General features: G+C 41.3%; 1 protein-coding gene across 3 annotated transcripts in view; it reads left to right on the top strand.

Moving 5' to 3' along the window:
- Window positions 1-21491, top strand: part of CHCHD6 (coiled-coil-helix-coiled-coil-helix domain containing 6) — a 120350-nt gene that overhangs the window by 7102 nt on the left and 91757 nt on the right. For all 3 annotated transcript variants that reach the window (XR_012777458.1, XM_075514134.1, XM_075514133.1), the window contains exon 4: window positions 708-852. Coding sequence is in view for 2 of the 3 variants with exons in the window: in XM_075514134.1 (XP_075370249.1) it covers window positions 708-852 (145 nt within the window). In the remaining variant the exon portion in view is untranslated. The remainder of the gene's footprint in view (window positions 1-707; window positions 853-21491) is intronic.

Below are 21491 nucleotides of genomic sequence, written 5' to 3'. Positions count from 1 at the left end.
CCATTGGAGATCATCAGATGTTGACTGGAGAAGGCCCTGAGTGACCTGATCTAACTTTGAAGTTAATTCTGTTTTGTTTGGAATAGATGACCTTCAAAGGTCCCATCTAACCTAATTTATTCTCCGATTCACTTCATGTTAATCTCTCTTTGCTTGCATGTGGGATTTCCAAGGCTCGAATTGGACAAAATTTCCTTCATGGCAATCTGAGATTCAGGTGTCCAGGCTATGGACCTGACAAAGCCGCTTCTCTCAGTGCTGTTGCTGCGTGCACTTTATGTGATTTTCTTTCCCTTGTAGAGCAGAAGAGCGGCATTGTCAAATAGGCTAACTCCTTTTATCGTACACCCCTTGATCTTTTCCAAAGCAGTGTCTATTTATCTAGCTATCTACTTTCTATTCTCACTGTTTTTGGATGATAATTAAGTACTTAATAGACCTCAATATTACTGAAGTATAAGCTTATATGGTGCTAAGTCTACTGTTGTTGCTGGAGCTGTACCTCACTGAAGCTGTGGGTCATGTTTAAAGTTTGTTGGACTTTTGAATTCCTGCTGATAATGGAGGGGCTGTGAGCAGACTTTGTGTCAAATAGATTATGGATTTGTGTTTCAGCTCTAGGCAGGAATAGTCCATGCTAAGCCATGACCCTGTTGCCAGAAGTCTGCTGATCACCTTCTCTCTGTTTGCCTTTGGTGCTCATACAGGTATGAGCGAGAACAGGCACTGGTCCAAGAGGAGTTGCTCCGGCTGGCCAAAAGAGAAAGGGAAGCAGCCACCGAGGCCTTGAATACTGCTCTTCAGTGGGAAAGGAACAACGCTAATGAAGAGAGGCAGAGAGTGGCCCAGCTGGTGAGTAACAAAAAACTTCAGTATGTTTCCATACAGGATGGGCTAAAATCTCTGCTTGAGGGGATTCACTAAATGTCACTTGTGTGATGAGCTTAGAAACTTTAATTTAAGCTGAAGCACTCATCACCTTCCAACTCATCACTTACGTTTGCCTTCCAGTGTAGCTGGCAAGCTACACTTGCAGCATGTCATGTGGTGATGCTAAGGCCAAGCTTGCAGGGAAAGGCATAAGCAATGACTGTGCTGGGGACAGCTTTACCTGTGGCAGGTCAGTGTGGTGGGTGTATATGGGGTCGTTGTCTGAGTGGGAGAGAACTCTTAAACTATTGGGTGTATGAAATGAATGTTTCAATGTATACAGGATCAGATTCTGCTGACCTGATCTATCCTGAAACTTATGCTCCATTTTTCTTAATCCTGTGCTCTGTTTTTCTGGAGTATAATTGTGCAAATACCCATATTAATAAAAAGTAATAATGAGTTCTGTTGTTTGAGTCTTTTATGATGCCGGTAACAGAAGAACTGTTATAAAACTGTCAAGTATTGTAACATTTTGAAGAAGGCTTAAGATTTATTTTTAGGGACCGGGAAGCATAAAACCCTTTTGTACACACCACTGACTCCCAAACCAATCTGTTCTTGCCCAGTAGGCAGACTTATTTGTGGGGACTTCTTGCTGCAGCCTTTACTATTAGTCAGGCACCTTGGTGGTGCTGAGATAACCCATTGGGTTATTGTCTTACCAGTGCTGAGAAGAGCAGTGATGGAGGCAGAAGTACAGTGAGATGAGACTGAGCAGAGCAAAAGGTTTATATCACTGCAGTAGATTGGGATTGTCATTGGTGCTTAATATTCACATTAATATTTTATATTGTTTTCTTTTAAATACTAACATTACTATGGCAATGGTGTACTGCCTGTAAACAATGCAGGGTCTTACTGGAACTGCCACTCTTTCCTGGCCTGCAGTGGTATGAGGTGTTGGGGTGTGACAGTGAGGTGGGACTATGCTTGCCCCAGTGAGCTCGAATTGCTTGTTCATTTAGACTGTGACGTTGAAGCTGTTTACTGAGAGAACTAGACTAAGAGTAATTCTCCTTGCCTGGTACATACTGAAAGGATGGTTTGGGGAGAGGACAGAGTTGAGTAATGATGGTCTTTATTGTGTTTCTTCCATCCCACCGATCTGTTGCATGCACTTGATTCAACTGAAGAACCTTTCTATGGGCATGTTTTTTCTATATGTTGAATGCTAATAGGCATGGCTTACCCAGGCATGTGACTTGGCTGCGAAGCATTTTGAGGTTATAATGTGAAGATATTTTGGGGAGCTGAAGAAATAAAATTTATGTAAGAATGGCCATAGTGGTTCAGACAGAAGGTCCTTCTAGCTGTAGCCCATCTCTGATAGTGATCCCTAGCAGCTGCTTACGGAGAGCATGAGAACAGACCAAGTGTATAGCAGTGTTTCCCACCTGTATACCCTTGCAACTTCTGCCATTTTGGGGCTTAGAGGCTTCTTCGACAAGAGGTATTTTCACTGTGTTGGTTAACAGTCCTTGATGAAATTGTCTTTTATGAATATGTCCATTTGTGCTTTTGGATCCATTTGTGCTTTTTGACTCCATGGTAACGTTTGCATGTAGTTGGGTCGGTAGGTCTCCGAGATTGCTCTCCTGGATGTAGCTCGTGAACAGCTGCTGTGTTGTAGGAAATTTCCTCTTGGTAGATTGTACCCTAACCATGGGAAGTTGCACAATTGCTGAGCTTTTAGAATAGTGATGTCTGAGGCAGGTGACTGCCGTTCCTCTGCATAGGACATCTGGGTCAGGAGATGCAGTATTAACTCTCCACTAGAAAGAGAATATTCTCTTTATGAATGCAATTAATGGACTTTTGTAAGGAGGGTGGAGAAGAACCTAGTGGATTTATTGTCCAATCTAAAGATGTGGTCCAGCTCAGAAGTAGAGCCCTGCCCTCCTGCAGTGAGGTGTAGAGTAATCCTGGAGAAAAGTGACGAGCAGAGTCAGGCAATATTTGTGAAGTGTAAAGAGGGCACCTCTAAAATGAGTTGGGACCTGACCTCTAACGTACAAAAGCTGTTCTATTATTTGAATTAGCTTTTAATCCTGCGATGTCACATACCCAGATACTGCATACTTGATGCTCTGCAAAAATCTGATCAGGCTCTCCTTGTGTAACCTATAAAAGATAAATAGTGACCATGGAGTATTAGCCCAGAACGTGGTGCAAGAAAGAGAAACTGCTAAATTTCATTGCTTTTTAACTATCTCTTGATCAGTCATAAATTTAAGATCCTTAACAATGGAATAGTCTAGCCTGTCCTTGCAAAGAGGAGGTCAAAGCTATTGTCTCTTGGCTTCTAGGTGTCTTCCTAAGCAGGAACTGTTTTTACCAGCCTTTTAAATTATTGGGATCTGTATCAGCCTTGCTTTATCTCAGCTACAGTTTCCTTTTGGGCATGGTAACCTTATCGTATTGTCTCAATCCTACTCAGATCATATCTGTCCTTTGTCTTCCAGTATTGTTTTCTTCCTTTATTTGTAATAGGGCTTGAATGTTTCTTGCTCGCTCTTCTGCTCTTTAGCCCTAGCATATGAGGCAAATAATGGGTGTGAGCTGCTCTTTCATCTCTTCTGGGTCAGTCTTCTCTTTTCAGGAAGAAGATAGTAGTGGAACTCTAGGTACCTAGTGGTAGTCCAGGTGCAGATGGCACTGGAAATTATCTGCTTGAATTTGTAAGGGAACAACTTTCAGTGTTTTTGTTGTTGTTGTGACTTACTAGGGAAGCCAGAGAACAAGAGGGCATGAAAGAAATAACATGAAAGAAACAACAAATGAGTAATTTGCTTCTAGCAGCACTTAATTTAGTAAAAATTGAAAATCATGCCACGTGTAATTAGGAAGGTTTGTTTTATTTATTTATTTATTTATTTTAATATTTGCAGTAAGATCTTGAGCTGCCCTGTGCCCTTAATGTATCAACAGTTCGGGGATTAGTAGCCTTCTCTTGTACAGCTGTCTGCAGTAGTGCTGCAATATTCTCCTTTAACCTTACCACTTGTAGACCATAAATCCAAATATGATAGCTGTATTTTGAAATTATTTCATTTTGATTGTGCTGAACGTCGCTTGTCATTTAATCTGTTCTTTATGATTTCCATTCACTGACTTTTATTATTGGCAGTATTGCTATGAAGCACTTCTTCAGTCTTATTATATAATGCACATTCCTGAAGAGAGCGTGGACTACAACTAACCTCTGATAAGGAACTTGCTGTCAGCTCCTGGGGCCAGTTACTTCATCATTTATGGGGTAGGGTGCAGATTAAAACTTATTGTTGGCTTTTTGTGGGGTTGTTTTTGTTGTTTTTTCTTTTTTCTTGAAGTGGTGCAGTGGTTACAAGAGGGATTTAGAGTTAAGTACCTGGGTCCTGTTCTACATTTTTTGTCTTGATCTTTCTTTTTTTTTTCATGACTTTGAACAAGGTACTTAGCTTCTAGATACCTTAGGTTTTGAGTAAAACTCCTTAAAGTTTTAGTTTAAGAAGCAAAACAGCTCTGTAAGTAGAAACACTGCAGCATTCACTTCCCTCTGGGTGAATATGGCTTTTGATTAACCATGTGGGACTGGCTCAAATGGAAGTAGTCTGCTAAGCTGCTGCAGAAGAACTCTCACCAATTTGTATTAGAGATAAAATGTTTTGTTTGTACAGCACTGCAGGATCGTGGTGCTGACTGGACTCTCTGAATAATTTAATGCTGTGGGTATTTACAATATAACAAGGATTATATGTACAGTACTTCACAGCAGGGCCTAGGGTGTTTAACTTATGCTTGTAGCATGCCTTAAGTCTCGTGTGAAATATCCAAGAATTAATACAGCTATCTTTAACTCCTTTTTTGTTTCTAGCATGAGGAACTTCCAAAGTTGTCATAGTTAAGTTATTGAATTGCTTCACTGTGTTGTGAATAGTCTCACCTTTCCCCTATACCAGGAATCTTTCCTTTTTAATTTCCAGTTAATCAAAACCTCTTCTCTCAACCTCTCAGTTCTTTTGGCTTTCTTTTTTTTCTCCTTCTTACCAGCAAAAGAAACTTTGCAAGCAAAGCTGCTCTTTTTTCTCCTTTCTGCTTTTGTAATCTCCTAAGGCTGTGCAGCATATGCATCATGAGCCTCTTGGAGCCAGTGACTCCCTGCCTGATGGTTTTCGCTGAAACCTTTGAAACAAATCAATGTAGAATGGGGATGGAGAAAAGCAGAAGCTGGGGGGGGGGGGAATAAACGAGATTAAGTGAAGACATGTCATTACTGCTCTAGAAAGGCAGGATTATAACTTATAAAATAGGAGGATCTCATTTAGGGGCCATGTGCGCCTGTGTTATCAGGACAGAGGGAGAGCAAATAGAATAAATGAAATTAATACTTTGAAAAGAAGCATTACCCGGATTTGAGAATTGAACTAATATGATTTGTGCAAAGCCCTGAAGTTCTTATCTCCCCATTTAATACCTCTAGGATAATGGCTTTGTCAGAGTTATTGACCAAAAGTTGTCTTCTTCCTTCCCACTTTGAAAGAATGAATTCAGAAATGGGGTGATGGTAGGACAAACTTTGCACCATAATTAGCTTTTTCAGACAAGACTGATGGACATTGGTTGCTGCATGAAAATAGACTGGGCACAGAATTCCTAAATTGCTGGGAAAGTGTTTCTCCAGCTGTCGATGACAGACAGCTTACCATTCCCAGTGCTTCTAGTCGCACCTTGCTCAGTAGCTTGCTGGATGGCAACCTTTGCTTTCTGGTGGCTCCAGCATCGCACCGTTGTGATTAGTGTGGCCCAGAATGTGAGTGTGGGAGGAAATACGAGGATTTAAGGTTTGTCCCATCTCTGGTTGCTCCAGTGGCTGATTATAATTGGTCATAGGCTGTCAGATTCTTTTAAGATGAATTCTTGCCCAGGAATAATCTCTTTGCCCTTCAGAGCCTCTCATATCCTCTTGTTGATTCAGGAGACAAGGGCTGAAGGAAGAATGCATGACTGGGAATGCCTTTGATCAGGGCAGTGGGTTTTGATATTAGTGTCAACTTGTGAATGTGGGATTCTGAACTCTTGGGATTTGCCTGTGGCATACTTTGGACACTTCCACCCTTGGTTTAGTGTATATTGGTCCGCTGACATTTTAACTGGTATGTTTTTTTCTACAGTTCAAAGCATGTGAAGGTAAAATTACTTAAAATTGCTGAAAGCAGCATAAACAGCCCGTTCATAGATTGATACAATGGATGAGAATTTTGGTGGTAGTAGGGGAGGGATCAGGTGGAGTAATGTTTTCTTTTTGGCCCTGTGGGGGTAGAGGAATTATCCAATTGTCCCATTCAAGGAAAGTTTTCTTTAGGTTTCTGGTCATTGATGAAGTTTCAAGCCAATCTTGCTTACATTTCTTGCTGTGAATTGCCCACTGTTGTTGAGAGCAGTATCAGCTGTAGATGCAGCTGAGCTGGTACTGAAGATGGTTTTAGAAATGGTGCTGAACATGATTTAGTTTTGTTAAGGCTTTCATTTACTTTGTGATAAGCTGGGGATCAGCTTCATCCTGGCTGATTAACCATAGGTAAGCATCTCTAGATTAGACTGGGCTTTTGTTGTGTGTAATCTCATATTGTTGTGACAAGCTGGAGTGACCGGCTCAGGTCCAGTAGTAGCATGGTGTTTGTTGAAACTGTGACAGCGTGGGGCCATCAGTGAAGTGAGACTGCTGGTTTTAAGGTTGGGCCTCTATCGTCAAAACTTGTTGTTTTTTCTTCCCTATTTATTGGAGTTGATGTAATGAAAAGGTATTGTCTCTGAGCTTTGCATTATGGTTTGGATACTGCTCACATCCGGGGCAGTTTTGTTGGTCCTGTTTGCTCTGCAGCTAAAATGTAGCACACTGAGTTAAAACCCTTCTCTTTCTAAAGTTGCAAGCCTGTATGTAGGAAATAAGTTGGTTCTGGGAGGAGACATTGCTAATGCAAATCTTGGGTTTTAGTGTTTAGTGGTTCTTTAATTTCTGTAAATGTTTCTCGATTAAGTTTTTTGTGGGTGAAACAGAAAACATTGATTTAAATCAGAAAGTGTGGAGGCTTGTTTTAAATAATAGTGCAAAATGAGGACAAAGCCCATTCAGTTATTTTTCTCCAAGTTTGATTTTCATTGATGTTACAGTGATTAGCAACGAGCGTCTACACGTGTTTACTGAAGGAATGACACCTTTTTTTTTTAAAATTAATTATTATGTTTTCTTTAGAAAATGACTGGTGCATTTAGTTACTAGAATGTTAATTCCTACGTATAGTGTGGGTACTACCAGTTGTGGGGGCAGTACCTCCTGATGAGCGTTGTTCCCTGCAGTTTGGGATGAAGCTGATCCCCAGCGTATTTGCAGATCGTTCACATACTGTGTGTCAAACACTCACGTACCTACCCTTAGTACATGCAAAACCAGCTAGGGAACTCTGACTAGGTTAGCAGGAGTGGCATTATCTTTGGCTAGAAGTTGCAATGCAGTTGGTTTTGATTGCTTTTACTAATTGAATAAACCTGCTTTTTAAATGTGTTGATACAAATGGAAAGATGTGGTTTTTGATTTAAGCCTTAATGATTTATTACAAAATGTTGCAAGCTATTGATAGGGGAATTTAAATAGGTAGGCTGAGTAGCTTCAGACCTTGTTCCTTCTGTCGCTCTCATTCTTGCTGTCTGAGCTAAGAGATACTTTTCTAGACAGTCCTTTGAAGAAAATGTATTAATGTGTGGAGTCTTTAAAGTTAGTGGTCTGTTATTCTATAGTCTATGTCCAGAACATCCCTCCTTTTCCCCTGCGGTTGGGTTCCTCTTTGGCCGCTACCTTCTACTATAGAAGTAGGTGCATTTCTGCAGTGAAGGAATTACTTCTTTTTATGAAATCATTAAACATTTAAGGGATCCCTATAGAAAGTAATCTTGCAGTATTAAACGGTGGACTTTGGAAAGGTTTGCTTTAAATTTAAGCTTGGCATAGTGAGGATCTACATGTCTTCTATCTCAGCAAGCTAATAACTTCAGGTCTCTGGAGCATCAGTGAGGTCTAAATTTAACTAAAGCAATTTTGGAGAATGTGTACTACAATGAACCCAGAAAGTAAAACCAAAGCCAAACCAAAAGAAAACCTCCTCTTTCTTTCCCTGCTACTATGATTTGTCAGACATTTATAGCATTTTTTTAACAACTTCCAGTTTCTACAGCTAGTCTTTTATCTCCTGACTGAAAGTTAATTTGTGTTTGGAGAGTTTTTGCAGATTTCAGCAGCTGATGGTCGTTTGAGCTTCTCATTTTTGTAGTCTCTTGGGCTAAGGGACCTTATCACAAGGTTGGCCTCTTTTTAAATCCTACAGCTGCAAAAAATCGAAGTTGTCTGTGGTGCTGCCTACTTCCCCTGTCTTGCCTTCAATTCTCCTGTGCCCATATTTCATACTTTTTTTTTTTTTGTCTACCAAGTTCATATACTCCACAGAAACTCCTTCCAGATTCATTTGTTCTGACTTAGGGTTACTGTAAAGCTATTCCATCATTTAAGGAGCAAAAGATAAGATTAGCCTTCATTTCACCCTATCTATAACTACAAAATATTCAATTCATAAAGAAAGAAGAAAATTATATGTTGATATTTTTCTGTGAATGGTCTGGCAAAACTAGCACTGCATCTTTTTTTTTACTGCCAGACTACTGTGGAGCAGTAGAATTCTGTTCTAATTTTGCAGCAAATTTTGGGGGCATGAGCAACAGAGATTTGGTAGTGCATCAGGGTGTTTCAGTAGGCTTTCCTTTCCACTACTAGTCAAATGTGGTATGGTTTGTGGTATGAGACTGTCATGTGTATAAAGGCTGAGTGTGTTATAAGAATTTAGTTCCCACTAGCTTGGTTAAACTTAATTTTGGATTATGATTCTGCTTGTCTGTGTTTTGAGCATTTGGGATATTATACGTATCTAACTTAGTATTTGGTGATAGCTTTCCAGTATTCATTGCATTCTATCTAAAAAATGACAGTGTTTGAATCTTGAATCAATGATCCTTGATCACTGAAAATTTTCTTGATGTTTCTGACTGGAAAGTGTTACTTAAAAAGAGAGCAAGATTATGAATTTAAAGGGCTAATATAATAGCTAGGAAATAAGTTTGCACTGAATGGAACACTTCAATTGCTCTTGCACTCTCAAATGATGGGGATGTGAGGTAGGTGACCTGCCACTGGATGTCATTTCTGTCATATTCCCTAAATGCCATGAAAACTAGCTTTGGTGCTTCTGCCACCTTTTCTTGGAACCGTAACGTGTATGTCTTGACGTGATCCTCGTTGGCAACAGAGGGGTGGTGGTGAAGATACCGAGATGAGCAGAGTGTTCTACACAGGGGGGGTGGCACGAGGGAGAAATGGTGCAGGGTTCTTTCTGGGTCTCAATAAGACAGGCTGACAAGTGGCTTAATAAAATAGCTGTTTTAATAAGATAGAATAGAAAGAGGACTATAGATAGCAAGTAAATCTTGCGTCCTTTCAGAAAGCAGGAGCCCTGCTTTCATGCAGCATTGGGCAGACCCTGGATGGATTTTCCCATGGCATGCTGTGCAGATGGAGAGGTTCCTCCTTTTTTTGTCATTTGAGCAATTATATTGTTACAAGAAAATAACTCCGTTCGTAAAGGATGTTCACATGAGAACATCTTGCTGCTCTTTTAGATAAAGGCAAGGTCCCACAGGGGCCAGTACCGAGGGGCAGCTGCCTGCAGCCTCCTCTGTTACGATGGCGAGGAATCTGTGCAGCACGAGACAGGCCTGAAGGCCACGCTGTGTCTGTGTGTGCAGCACAGCACAGCGCAGGCCTGCCCCTGCTCACGTTAACTGTTCCATGGATCGCCACCTCCTTGATGCACAGTGGTCTCCCAGTCAGGATCGCTACGTTCCACCCCTTCATCCACATACAGTTTACCTTTCTCAAAGATAGGTAAGTTACAGATTATATTAGTAAGCTGTTCAGCTAATAGGAAGTTTCCTGATGGGCTGGAGTGTTACCTGTGTGATGACACCCATCAGTGCACAGCACAGACTGGCATGGGGTATTCCAGCGGGTTCCCATACAGCAGCTGCTCATGGTAACATATGGGCTTCTCAAGCACCAAGTACCAGGCCCAACAGAGCAGACGTGTCCTATTCAAGATCACATTTCCTCAATTACAATGTCTTCCACAAGTCTCCCAATACAAATAGCTTTGTTGGATCGTTCTAGAAGATGAAGCTGAGTCTACATGGTACGATGGGAGAAACCAAAATAAGCACTGGTATTATTTCTTTATTTCTCACCTTAAAAAAAAGTTAAAGCAAGCTGATACGAAGAGTAAATTTCACTGAGGCTTTTTCCAGTTTGTTTATACCCTCTGCTACAGTTGGGCATCCTCAAACCTGCTTCTATTTGCTGATGAAGTTTATTTTCATCCTTGTTCACTTCCCTCTCCCTCCCTCTTTCTCTCTCTTTTTACTTTCCCAAAACTGCAGGACGGTTTGCTCCTGCCGCCTCTCCTCGTTGGTGGCGTTATCAGGCACGTGTGCAGCAGGTGAGATTGCAAACGCCACTGTTCTCCGGGATTCTAAGCATCAGACAATGTTTTACACAGCGTCCCATTCTCTAGCTGACTGGTTGGACATGATGTTGGTACCTTATCTTCACGCTGACACACACTGGACATTAATAGAAATACATTGCTGAGGCACATGTGTGGAATTTCAAGCAGCCTTTCTAGCTGTGCTTTAGATAGTCTATTGTGTGCTTAACCTCTTGGAAGAGGTTTTGATGAGAAACGCATAATGTTAACTCTTGGGTGGCTGGGTGGACTCTCTTAGAGTTTCTTATTACAGTCAGCATATCATCTTCCTAATTGCATGCTGCTTATGTATTTTGGAGTTTCAGCAGTTTTAAACCTATCTTTCCATGAGCAATATTCCTCCTTCCTAATGCAAATTTTTAGGGAAGAAGTAGCTATATGTATTGCATGTGAGGAGGAGGTAGGTAATATGTGCTTCAGAGGGAAGTGAGCTGCCAGCACCCTTGTTTAGCTTTGTCTAAAGTCTGTCCCTGTATTATTTTTGGCTCTATGATTGCTTTATATCAACTAAAAAAATGACCTGGATGCAACTGCTGCTATTTGCCAGGAATTCCTCCTGCTTTTGGAGCACATCAGAATTTTTATTATTTCCTTTGTACTATATATGTATACTTTCTCTGCTTGTTTGTTATGACCATCTGCAATTATGTATATTATTTATGAGTACTGAGTAAAACAGGATGGAAAGTAGCTTAAAAGGGACTGTACTAAGGGAGAGGAAATGAGCTGATGACTTTCTCTTTGATTTTTAGACAATGAAAATAGAACACCTGCAAGCTTATGAGGGAGGGAAGGAATTAGAGACTTAGCTGGCTTTCTTTTTCCTGTCTGCGTGTTACATTGGGGGTTTAGAGCCTTTTTAGCCTCGAAGAAGTTGTGATAATGGGCAAACTTGAAGGATGATGCAGTAGGAGTCGAGAGTAAAAATTGATCAAACAGACAGACAGAGCAGGGCTATGTATAATTACTGTCCAAAAGAAAAAAGCTCCATAGTTTAATACCTACTTGAATAGTACATTAGACTGAGGATACATTTGTTAAATAACCAGTGCTCTTCCAATTAGGACTGAGAGCTTGCCATGTACATTCACTGGATCTTCAGCCTAATGCTTTTGCCATGGAAAAAGTGGCTCACTGTCTAGCAGATGACTTCAAGCCCCTTTTTTTTTTCTAAACGCATAGGCTCGTATCTCTTCTCTCTCCTTTTCCCTTCTCTCCAGCCTCTGAGCAGAGTGGATTTGTTCCTCGGTATTCATCTTGCTGTAGCTGTAATTGGCACTGCCGAGCTGAAACTGTGACTCCCCTCTGTAGCCTCCAAACTTCCAATACACGAATGGTTCCTGACAAAAGCTGTTCTCTTCCCAGCTGAGGACCTGAGAAATCAGTCATTTTTGTATTTTCATATGATACACTCTCCTAGTGTAACAGCTGAATGTGGAAGAAGGGGGATTGGGAATAAGGGTATGTTTAAAAACAAAACAAAACAACCAACAAAAAACCAAACAACAAACCACCACAAAACAAAGCAGCACCCTAAAAAACCAAAACAAACAAAAAAACCAACCCCAAACCACCCCCAACAAAAACTTATGTCAGCTGCAAATAAACTTGCATGTTTCTTAAATCCTCTTCCCTAATTTTGCAGGGTGAAAGAATTTTGTTTCAAGTACAAAACTTGAAAAAGCATGAGAGCTTTAAACTGCAAAGCAAACTAAAATTTTAAAGATAATGAATGTCGGTCCAGCCTATAGTTTTCTGTCATTTAAAAAGTTACCTCACCAGCCTGTGTGCCTCTTCCTGTTCAAGGCTCAGCATTTTGCAGTGTAATTTTTCTAAGCTTTGTGCTACTGAAGGTTATTGTAGAGTTCTATTAAAAACCTACTTCCCTGTGATTTCTTGTTATACAGCAATCTGCAAAAAGAGGTGGTTCTATGTGGTCAAGTAAGAATTTGACATTGTTCCTTTGCTGGTAACAGAAGTGGGATGTGTCAACACCTTCTCCCATCTGATGGCTGTTCAGAAGCCAGCTCTCGGGTCACTCTGCCCTTGTTCCAGATCATGATGAAGGTCTAAATGCAATCTTGAAGCTGTTGCCAGCCACTTGCATTTTCTTTTCTTTAGAACAGTTTAGTAGTAGTTCATCAAATTTTATGCATCTGGGGTAAAAATAAGAGTTTTCATTGTAGTTAATCTAGATAGAGTATCAGTTTGTGCCCAAATTAAGTGGGGACCATTAGCCATGCTCCTGCTCCAATAATGTCATTCTGCCATAGGCTTATTTTCTAAGGTTAATAAGGAATGTGTTAAGGCACCTGGAGGGAAAGGAGCTCTAATGGTCTTAGCTGCCATTCTCCTCTGCATAGATGGGACTAGCGTGGTTGATAAATACTTCGCTGCCTCAGGCCTTGCACATGTGGGCTGCTCCCTTAGGAAAGAAAGTAGTTCAGGGGGCACCGTGGGTGTTCTTCAGATGGGAGTGAAGCTGCTGGACAGGAGAGATTTCCTCCAGCATAGTCTCACTAACATGAATTTTAATCTCTCCTAATTTCGGTGTTTTGCTGTCCGGTACCTTGGTGGGCAGGTAATGGTAGATGACAGATTTTTCTGACTACATGCATGTGCAAGTGCAGGCAAAATTTTGCCTTGTTTGCACACATGTCTAGAAGTTACATCTGCTTTCTGCACAAGAAATATGTCTTACTGGGCATTCTTAAACTGCAGTAAAAATTTACATCTTTGTAAGAATGAATAATAAATGTCCATATAATTAGACTGATTTCATACAATTGCTTGTTGGCCAGCAGATGTTGCTGTTGAGCTTGGTTAGGCTTCACTGTGCAGTTCAGCAAGTCATTTGCCTATTTTAAGAGCTATGATGCAGACTGATTTGGAACTAAGTTTCCTGCTTGATAATTCATGTCATCTACTGGTAAGTCAATATACTGTCCAGAGACCCAAGGTACATCTTGTGCATGTGTGTGTAAATAAATAAAGAAACGATATTAGAGTGTCTTTTTTGACTCATGCATTATTTCTTTCACTTCATTACCAACTCTGAATTCTTATGAAACTTTCTGCTTTCATTAGCAAAGCAGTTTTGATTTGCTTATTTTAAATTATTTTTGAGGGGAGGGAGTTTGGTGGCTTTTCAAGTGAGCCTTTAAAATGTGACGGTGCAAATGGAGTCTAATAAACAATCCATAAACAGCATAACCTCATTAATACCCCTTTGAATTTAGGATCTGGGAAAATCTATTACCTGCCTTGTGCAGAATCTGGGAGATGAATTATGTATCTTATTTGGGGTCAAAACTACTGCTCAGCCTGACGGTTGCTCTGTGTATTGATCTTGCAGACTCTGTGCTCTGCTCCTCAGTTCTTTGGGATGTGATTTTAGCTAGCTGTAGTGCTCTTATTTTGGAACTAAGGAATTTAATGTGCATCTCGGTTGCATGCCAGTGATGATGCCTTAGCCGAGTTCATACTTTTTTCCTGCTGTGTCGAGAGCACTTTCAAAGCAGCAGTGAGTGGTTCCTGAAGGTGGCAGTGAAGGGACACCCATGAAGACGCTTTTCCAGGGGCGGACCGGGAACTGCTGAGCCCTCAAATTGCTTGCATACCAATGAAATGTCGCAAAGTTTTTGCTTATTTGTTTCATTCTGACTCTAGCTTCTCCAGGAGTTACTGTAATATTTTGCAGGATGAGTTTACCCTAAGTTTTTGAAGTTTATTGGTTTCTATAGAAATACATCATCTGGAGTTGTGAAGCCACTATGTACTGACATAATTTGCAAACTGGAGATGTATGTTGAATCAGCCTGCTTCTATCTTCACTTTCTCACCATGCTTCCTGGGGCTCGCTTTCATGCTTAAATGCATGGGTCTAGCACCTTGTGAAGTTCCTGTGTATTCAGGCTGCAGAGCGGGGAGGACAAGATTGTCATGAAGACGGTGCAGGTTTCCACACAAATGGTGTGGTATGTTCTCAGCCACCTCAGATTCCTCCTTGGTCTTCAGCTCTCTAGTTGGTTTCTAGTAGTACTTCTTCGAGGGGTAGATAACTGCTGCTGAGAGCAAGTTTGGTCTTGGAAGCGGTGGGAGGAGAGCGGCGCATGCTGTCCTAATGACATTTCATGCTCGCTATCAAAACTGATGTTGCTGCCTCCGTTCCTCAGATCCTCTTTAAGAGTCACTGTTTTGACCTACATCCTAGACTTCTAATTAGATGCTACCTATGAAAACTGGTCTGTAAAAATTGACTATAATATCTGTGTCCCTTTGTCTTTGACTATCTGCAATCAGACTATGTAGACTAAGACCACCTGTACAGAAAAACCACTGGAGTTTCTTTCAGCAGAAGTGTGAGATGTGTATACAGTGCTTTTGTAAAGGCAGTATCTCAGGGTAGTCTTCACTGATATTGTAAGTTTCTGACTGATTTGAGTAATTTGGAGTTTAAAATGTAAAGATGATCTAGCTGGCCTTGGACAAAAATGAATTATTGCTTTGAGGGCAGAATCTTCTCTTGAGGGAGAAGTTGGTGGTTGGCTGGAATCCCTGCACATTTTTAGGGAGGAGATTTGTATCTTTTCATCTGTTTTCAAAAAGGAGAAACAAGAGTTATAAAAACCACTTAAAGGTTCAGTTAAGATTTATTCTGGCTGCATAACTGCCTCCCATAATAACTTTAATATGCATCATCCTGAAACTCCTAATTGGCCCTGGTGTTGGCAGGGCTTTCAGACCCAGCAGAATCTCCAATGTTCAGCAGCTTTTAGAAAGGAATGTAGCCAGAGAAGCACAAAAGATGAAATGGCTGCCTTATAAATTCTGACTGACCTTGAGAGTCCTTGTTTTAATGAGCAGGAGGATGCTGTTGAGAGCCATCTAGACAAGAGCAATGGTGGGAGTGTGTGTAGGTGTGCAGTTGTTGAGGCAAGAGGAGAGGATGGGGGAAGACCTCATGGGCTTGGTGGGAGGAGGTGGTTTTGTTGTGGGCCATGTACCTGCTTCTCCTGTTGTTTCTGTTGTTGGTTGGAGTCTTGTATGTACTGACAGTGATTAAAAGTGTTTTTCTTTTTTCCTGATGGCTGTTTGTAGGGGTGGGCTATGGAAGATCCGTGGGTTGAATTAATCCATTTCATCAGAGCTGGTATCTTTATTTAGGAGATGATCCCAGTCAGTTGTTCCTCTCTACTTGGTGACTGACTGGTCCCTGTGTGGGCGCTCATCAGATGGATCAGAGCCTGAATGACCAGGGAGGCTGAAATGTTCTTTAGCTTCTCCTCTGCTCCCCCCCGTGCCTGGGTGGGAGGTGGAAGCCAGCCAGCCTGTTGCGGTGTCGTATCGTTTTTGTGAATGACGGAGGACTGTCATTCTCGCTCTCCTGGGCTGTCAGTTGGGCACCTTTTGCAGACCCTAAATTCCCTTTAAAACAAAACATTTGGCTTAGTTTATTTCATTCCATTAAGTAATTTCACTGCTAATGCATAATTATCTACAGCAGTGACACTCATCTATGCTTTAATTATCGCAAAGCTGCACAATTCCCCCTCCCCCCTGCCTAGAAGTTGTCACTTGTGCAGGGTGGTTTTGCAGAGATAAGTGTGTAATACACGGCAGTGCTTTGGGTCTCACACAATACTCAGGCAGTTGCTGATTGCTAAATGTAGGCAATAGAAGAGTCAAGGATTTTGGTCTCAGTCTTCTACTAGTGGCTCTTATCCATGTGGAGTGAGACACATTGGGAAGGAAAAAGCATATCAAAACTTCATAACATGGGCTTGAAGATAAGGATATGAGCAAGTGCTGATTGGAGGCATTAAGCTTACAGGTGTTAGGAAAATTTGGAAGCGCAAGTATTTGTTTTTCTTCTGAAGAAATGTAAGAAATGAAGCATCCGTGATCCTGGGCAGCAGCCCAGGAGCCCTGATTGTGTTTGAGAAAGAGTCTTTGTATTTATTGTGGTTTGGTTTTTTTTTTTCCCTTCTTTTCTTCCTACCCCCTGCTTTGTTACCAGCTCTGGTTTTGGTAAACACCCTCTCCGAGTACAGAAGAGCCCAGTAAAAGTCTTTGATCCAGCCAGTCATTATGAGGAAATACAACTGAGTTACAGGGTATTTACTCCTACATTGGAAGAAGACACATATTCGAGTGAAATACCTGCTATTTCCTAACACCACACTCTCTTGTTTAAGGAGTGATTTTGTTAATGAAGGACAAGGTCAGTCCTATCCGAACAGAGGGCAGGTGGGCAACGTGATACTTGTGTTGTTGGAAGGTAAAGGTCCGTTTGGGAATAGAATGTTGTTTAAGAGAACTTTGCAAAAACCTTGCAAAATCTGAATGAGGAAGAAGCTGGAGGGGCTCATAATTGCACTTGTGTAGTTTCACAAAGCTGAGAGAAGTGGCTTGTAGACACCTCATTTAACTTGCAATGAGGCACTGAGGTTTGTGGATGAAGAACACCTGGAGCATGTGTCAAAAAGATAGCAAATCTTGAGAGGGACTTGATAGAAATGAGGACAGTATGAGGAAGCAAAGCCTGTTTATTATCTTATAATAGATGGAAATGAGGCCATTTATTGGTGTTATCTGCTGGCGGAGACGTTCTGCCAACTACCTTTGTTTGGAACTCTGACCAAGACGTGCAATACGTAATTGTGTTCCAGCTCCATCCTGACTTAATTCTTAGGATTGAAATTACTCTCTTTCAAAAGCATTGAGTTCTTTTCCTGTTTTGTTATGATGAAGGCAATTTCTGGGTGCTGACTGTCAGGAACGAGGAGGGGAGGGCTATACAGCTTGTGTTACAACACGCATCCTCAGTCCCTACGTGTCTGCTGCACTTGGCTGGCAGCAGTGGCACCTGTTTGAGCAAGATTTCTTTGGCCTAGAAGTATGCTATATATTTTCTTTGGCCCAAAGACATAGTCTTAAGTATGTCACTTAAGACCTCACAGCTTGCTGAGCTCTAAATCTTTCCATCAATCTCATACTTATTTTCTATCGTATTTATCACCATAGTGTTTTATGTACTTTCCAGATAAGTAGACTGGCGTAATATGGTGGTCAGTTTGATGGCTTTCTTCTTCTCAGGAAAGGATGTTATATTAAGAATTGTGCTTCCTACGGGAGGTTATATACTCACCCCACAGTAATTTAGTCTCAGAACTTTCTGGGAACCTGAACACCACTGACAAATTTCCAAATGTCTCTTCTCTAAATACTATTGGTTGAAATACCTTTCACATCTGGCAAGGGATGCTCACACAGAAAGATTTTAAAGTGGTAGAACTAATACCCAGAACAATTGCTTGGGGTTTTGGTTTTGTTTAAAGCGTGCTTGAAAACCTTCCCATAAACTTCCCATAAAAGCACAGAAGTAAATACTGCCTTAGTGGCTTTTTTGACTCATCTTATAAAAACCACTTGCCAGGTTCGAAGTTTCCATGAGCCTATGTTAGTTGCTTCTCTGGAGCTGTACTCTCACCTGTGTAATATACTTTCCAAGTAGCAACGGGATGAGATGTCACTCTTAAAAAATATTAGTTCATGCAAAGATAGAAAGGAAAACGGGGGGATGAGAACTCCGTAATGGAGGCGATGGAGCTTGTTGCCTCAGTTCTCTTGGCTGACGTGAGTGAGATACAACATGGAGAGAGCATTCCTTATCCACATGGCAAGGGAGGTTGGCTGGGCATTGTGGGAGAGCTGCTGGGGGAAAGGGTAGGTGAATGATCCCAGTGGGGCACATGTGGGAGAATAAACAGTAACAAAAACCATAGCATACGCTGCCAGGCCTGGGACTGGGGGTAGGAGGGAGAATGGCGCTTCCTGGCTCTGTGTGCACGGGATGCTTTTGCCTCCTGTGAGTTTGTTGGCAGGTGTGGAGAGAAAGGATCCCAGCCTGGCAAGCCAGCCGCCGGCGTGGCTGATGATTAATTGCCCTTTTAAAATTGCAATTATGTCAGTCATAGAACCCGTGAATATTAATTCCTGATTTGCTGCTTGAAAAACTGAACGATGATGAGCTGGGTCCATTTTACTGATGTCTCAGAAGTGGGCGAAGCGCTGCAGCCAATAGTTCCTACTGAAAGGAAAGGCCGCTGTGACTCTGCGTTGTTTTGTCTGTCTTGCCTTTTCTCTTTCAGTGTTTCTGTTCCCTTCTTCAGAATCCTCTCGGTGCTTACTGCGAATGTTCCACGCTGACAGTAGTAGGTGGCAGGCTGACACCTAGAGTGAGTTAATCACTGCAAGCAATATTAGTTACCTGGATTTGGTGGATGGCTTTCCACCATTCACTGCTGCTTTCTGAGTCCCTTAGAGACTTAAGAATGAAATAGGGATTGCTTTTTTGCTGCTCCAGCTCTTTCCCTTCATCTCAAATATGTGTAACCTTTCATTCCATTATACTTAGATCTTTTGAGATAATTTTCTGATTGTGCCATCTTGGAAGGATATTAACAGGGAAGCATCAGTACACTGTGACTGTTTTCCTTTCAGTAATCTGCGCAAATACGTGGATGATGAAAATCTTGGTTTCTTCTGCAGTTTTGGTCTCTGGTATCAGTCATGATCCTGTCTAGTATTTTCTGCCTGAATCAGGACAAATTATTGCATCTTGCCTGTGCTTTAGTTTTCTTGGAATAGTAGTTATCTCAAGAAGTGTTGTCATGATGTGTTGATATTCACTGAGATCTTTGAAGGTGAATAGTATGGTGCGTTTTTAGAAAACAAAAATAAAACCCCTCAGAACTCTCTGGTTGTTTAGTTTTTTGATGCTTTTCGGGTTTTTAAAACTTTGTGTTTCTTTTAAAGCTTTTCCAAACTTTCAGTTATAAGTGACTTTAAGTACCTACGTGTTTCATTGTTTGCTTGTGGGGCTGGTATATGCTGAGTTATCAAACTGACATGATTTTTAAGAAATAGAATTAGATGGTGGAAGTTGCACAAAAATTGTCTCCCCTGTTTGTTCTTCTTTTAGTTGTACATTTTGTGTGGCTGGTAAAAGTTGACTTTCCTGAGAAATTTTCAGAATGGAGGCACTAAAGAGCTGAAAGTATTGGGCATGTGAATGCGAACTAATTACTTGTTATATGTAGAAAAACAGACTCTGTTACCTGGTGAACACTCTGAAATTGGAGTGCTTTTTTTTAGGCTGAAGTGATACTGCTCCATTTTGACATTCTTGGTGTTTTGCATACAAGACAAGGCGGCCTTGCAGGAGAATTTTATCCCATCCCATGGACTAATGCATCCATATTTAGGGATATCAGTTTATTAATGTTGATCATTATGTTTGGTGCTTAACTTTGTAAGCCCTTATTATTATCATTCTGTTTCGATATCCGCCATTATAGTTGCTGTCCCACTGAATTAAAGGTGCTATGTGATAACCTCTACAAAAGCAAGGGGTGGGACTTGCCAGCAATGGGAGGCCACTTCTAGTTCTGTGTCAGACTGCTAGGGAAAGGCTAGAAGAAAATGAGATGCAGCAGAGAACAGGAAAAAATACGTTTTCGATTTTTGCTTAGTGTTGTCCTTTCCTGGAAGAAAGGCATGTAGCAGACAGGTCAGTATATTTCAGTGGAGACTTCTTACCAGCCTGAAAAGGCATCGAGGGCAGCCCTAGGACAGCAGGTTCAGTGCTTCATTCTGGCTTTTCCGTTTTCCCCATTTTTCAGCTTTTATAATTGAATGGTAAATTGCTCGTTTTCATTAGACCCTTTCATTTTGGAAGGCTCCAAGCAGTCTTGTATTGCTACTGTTGCCCTTTGAGGTGAAAATGAAGCATTTCATTTTACAAAACAAGGATGTTGAATAGACAGCCCTTTAACAACCAAGTTAGCGTTTTGTCACAGGTTCTTGTGCGTGTTATTTTTATACTCCTCCTCCTTCCTGTTTCCATGCTGCATTTTGTCTTAACTCTGGTGTAGGACCTACTTTGTCCAGCGCTTAGTTAATGGCACCTAAGCATGGCTGTCAGGTGAGGAAGTGGTCACTTTTGTCACAGCTCTGAAGAGGTACCAGAACTGCCAGCACCCCTGGCTTCTCAAAGTGCCGTTTTGTCGGTACGGAGAGTCAGCACTTAGAGACCTGTCTGCAGAATGCAGAGTTTTCAGTAGTGTCTGGCTGATACAGAAATTTCCGTTGCGTGATAGGACTAGAGCGATCAAAAGCTTCAGCCTCCATTTCTGTTGGAGTAGTGTCTGTTTTGCCCCAAAATGCTTTGAAAGCTTTGTCATCGGGAATTGAGCTTCAGTTTCACATCACTTAGGATAATATTCCCTAGCTAAATGGGTACTCTAAACATTGATTTTAATTAATTGAAATAGTTTTGAAAAAAATATATATTTTTGTATTTAAATTGTTTTAGTAGGATTTGTTTCCGTGGGGCTCCTTAGCAGCACGCATTGCAAACTCTCCCTACGAGATGCTGCCGAGACCCTGCCTGTTTTAGGCGGCAGCCCAACAGACAAGTACATAGCCTGCTGCACAATGGTGTAAGGTGTGTACACTCATTCTGTTGACACAAGATGCAAATATCAACTCTTATTCAAGAAGTGCCAAGGGAAAGTCATGTTTAAAGACCGTGCAGGCTCAGAGGTGATTTCTGGCTTTAACAACATGTCTAATTATCCAGCAAGGGGGAATGGTATGATACTCCAGTGATTTATCTTGAAAAGGAGTTTAAGGATGTCTGGCCAGGAACTGGAGGTTCACATTCAGAAAGTTAAAGTGTTTTGGAACAGAATATGCTGATCGTCACCATCATGTCAGTAATTTTTATTGTTGGGGACTGAGAATGGAAACTAAAACTTGAAATGGCTCTTTGCCTTGTTGTAAGAAGTGAAGAATTGACTGTAACTTGTAATGTGACTTGAGAGAACAACCAGTGTTGTGGGAAGCTCGGGAGGAGAAGGGAGTCTGCTTTTG

Source organism: Mycteria americana, chromosome 11 (genome assembly GCF_035582795.1).
Source record: "Mycteria americana isolate JAX WOST 10 ecotype Jacksonville Zoo and Gardens chromosome 11, USCA_MyAme_1.0, whole genome shotgun sequence".
In the NCBI taxonomy this organism is placed as follows: domain Eukaryota; kingdom Metazoa; phylum Chordata; class Aves; order Ciconiiformes; family Ciconiidae; genus Mycteria; species Mycteria americana.
The sequence above is the reverse complement of the archived record's forward strand: the minus strand, read 5'-3'. Positions and strand labels throughout refer to the sequence as shown.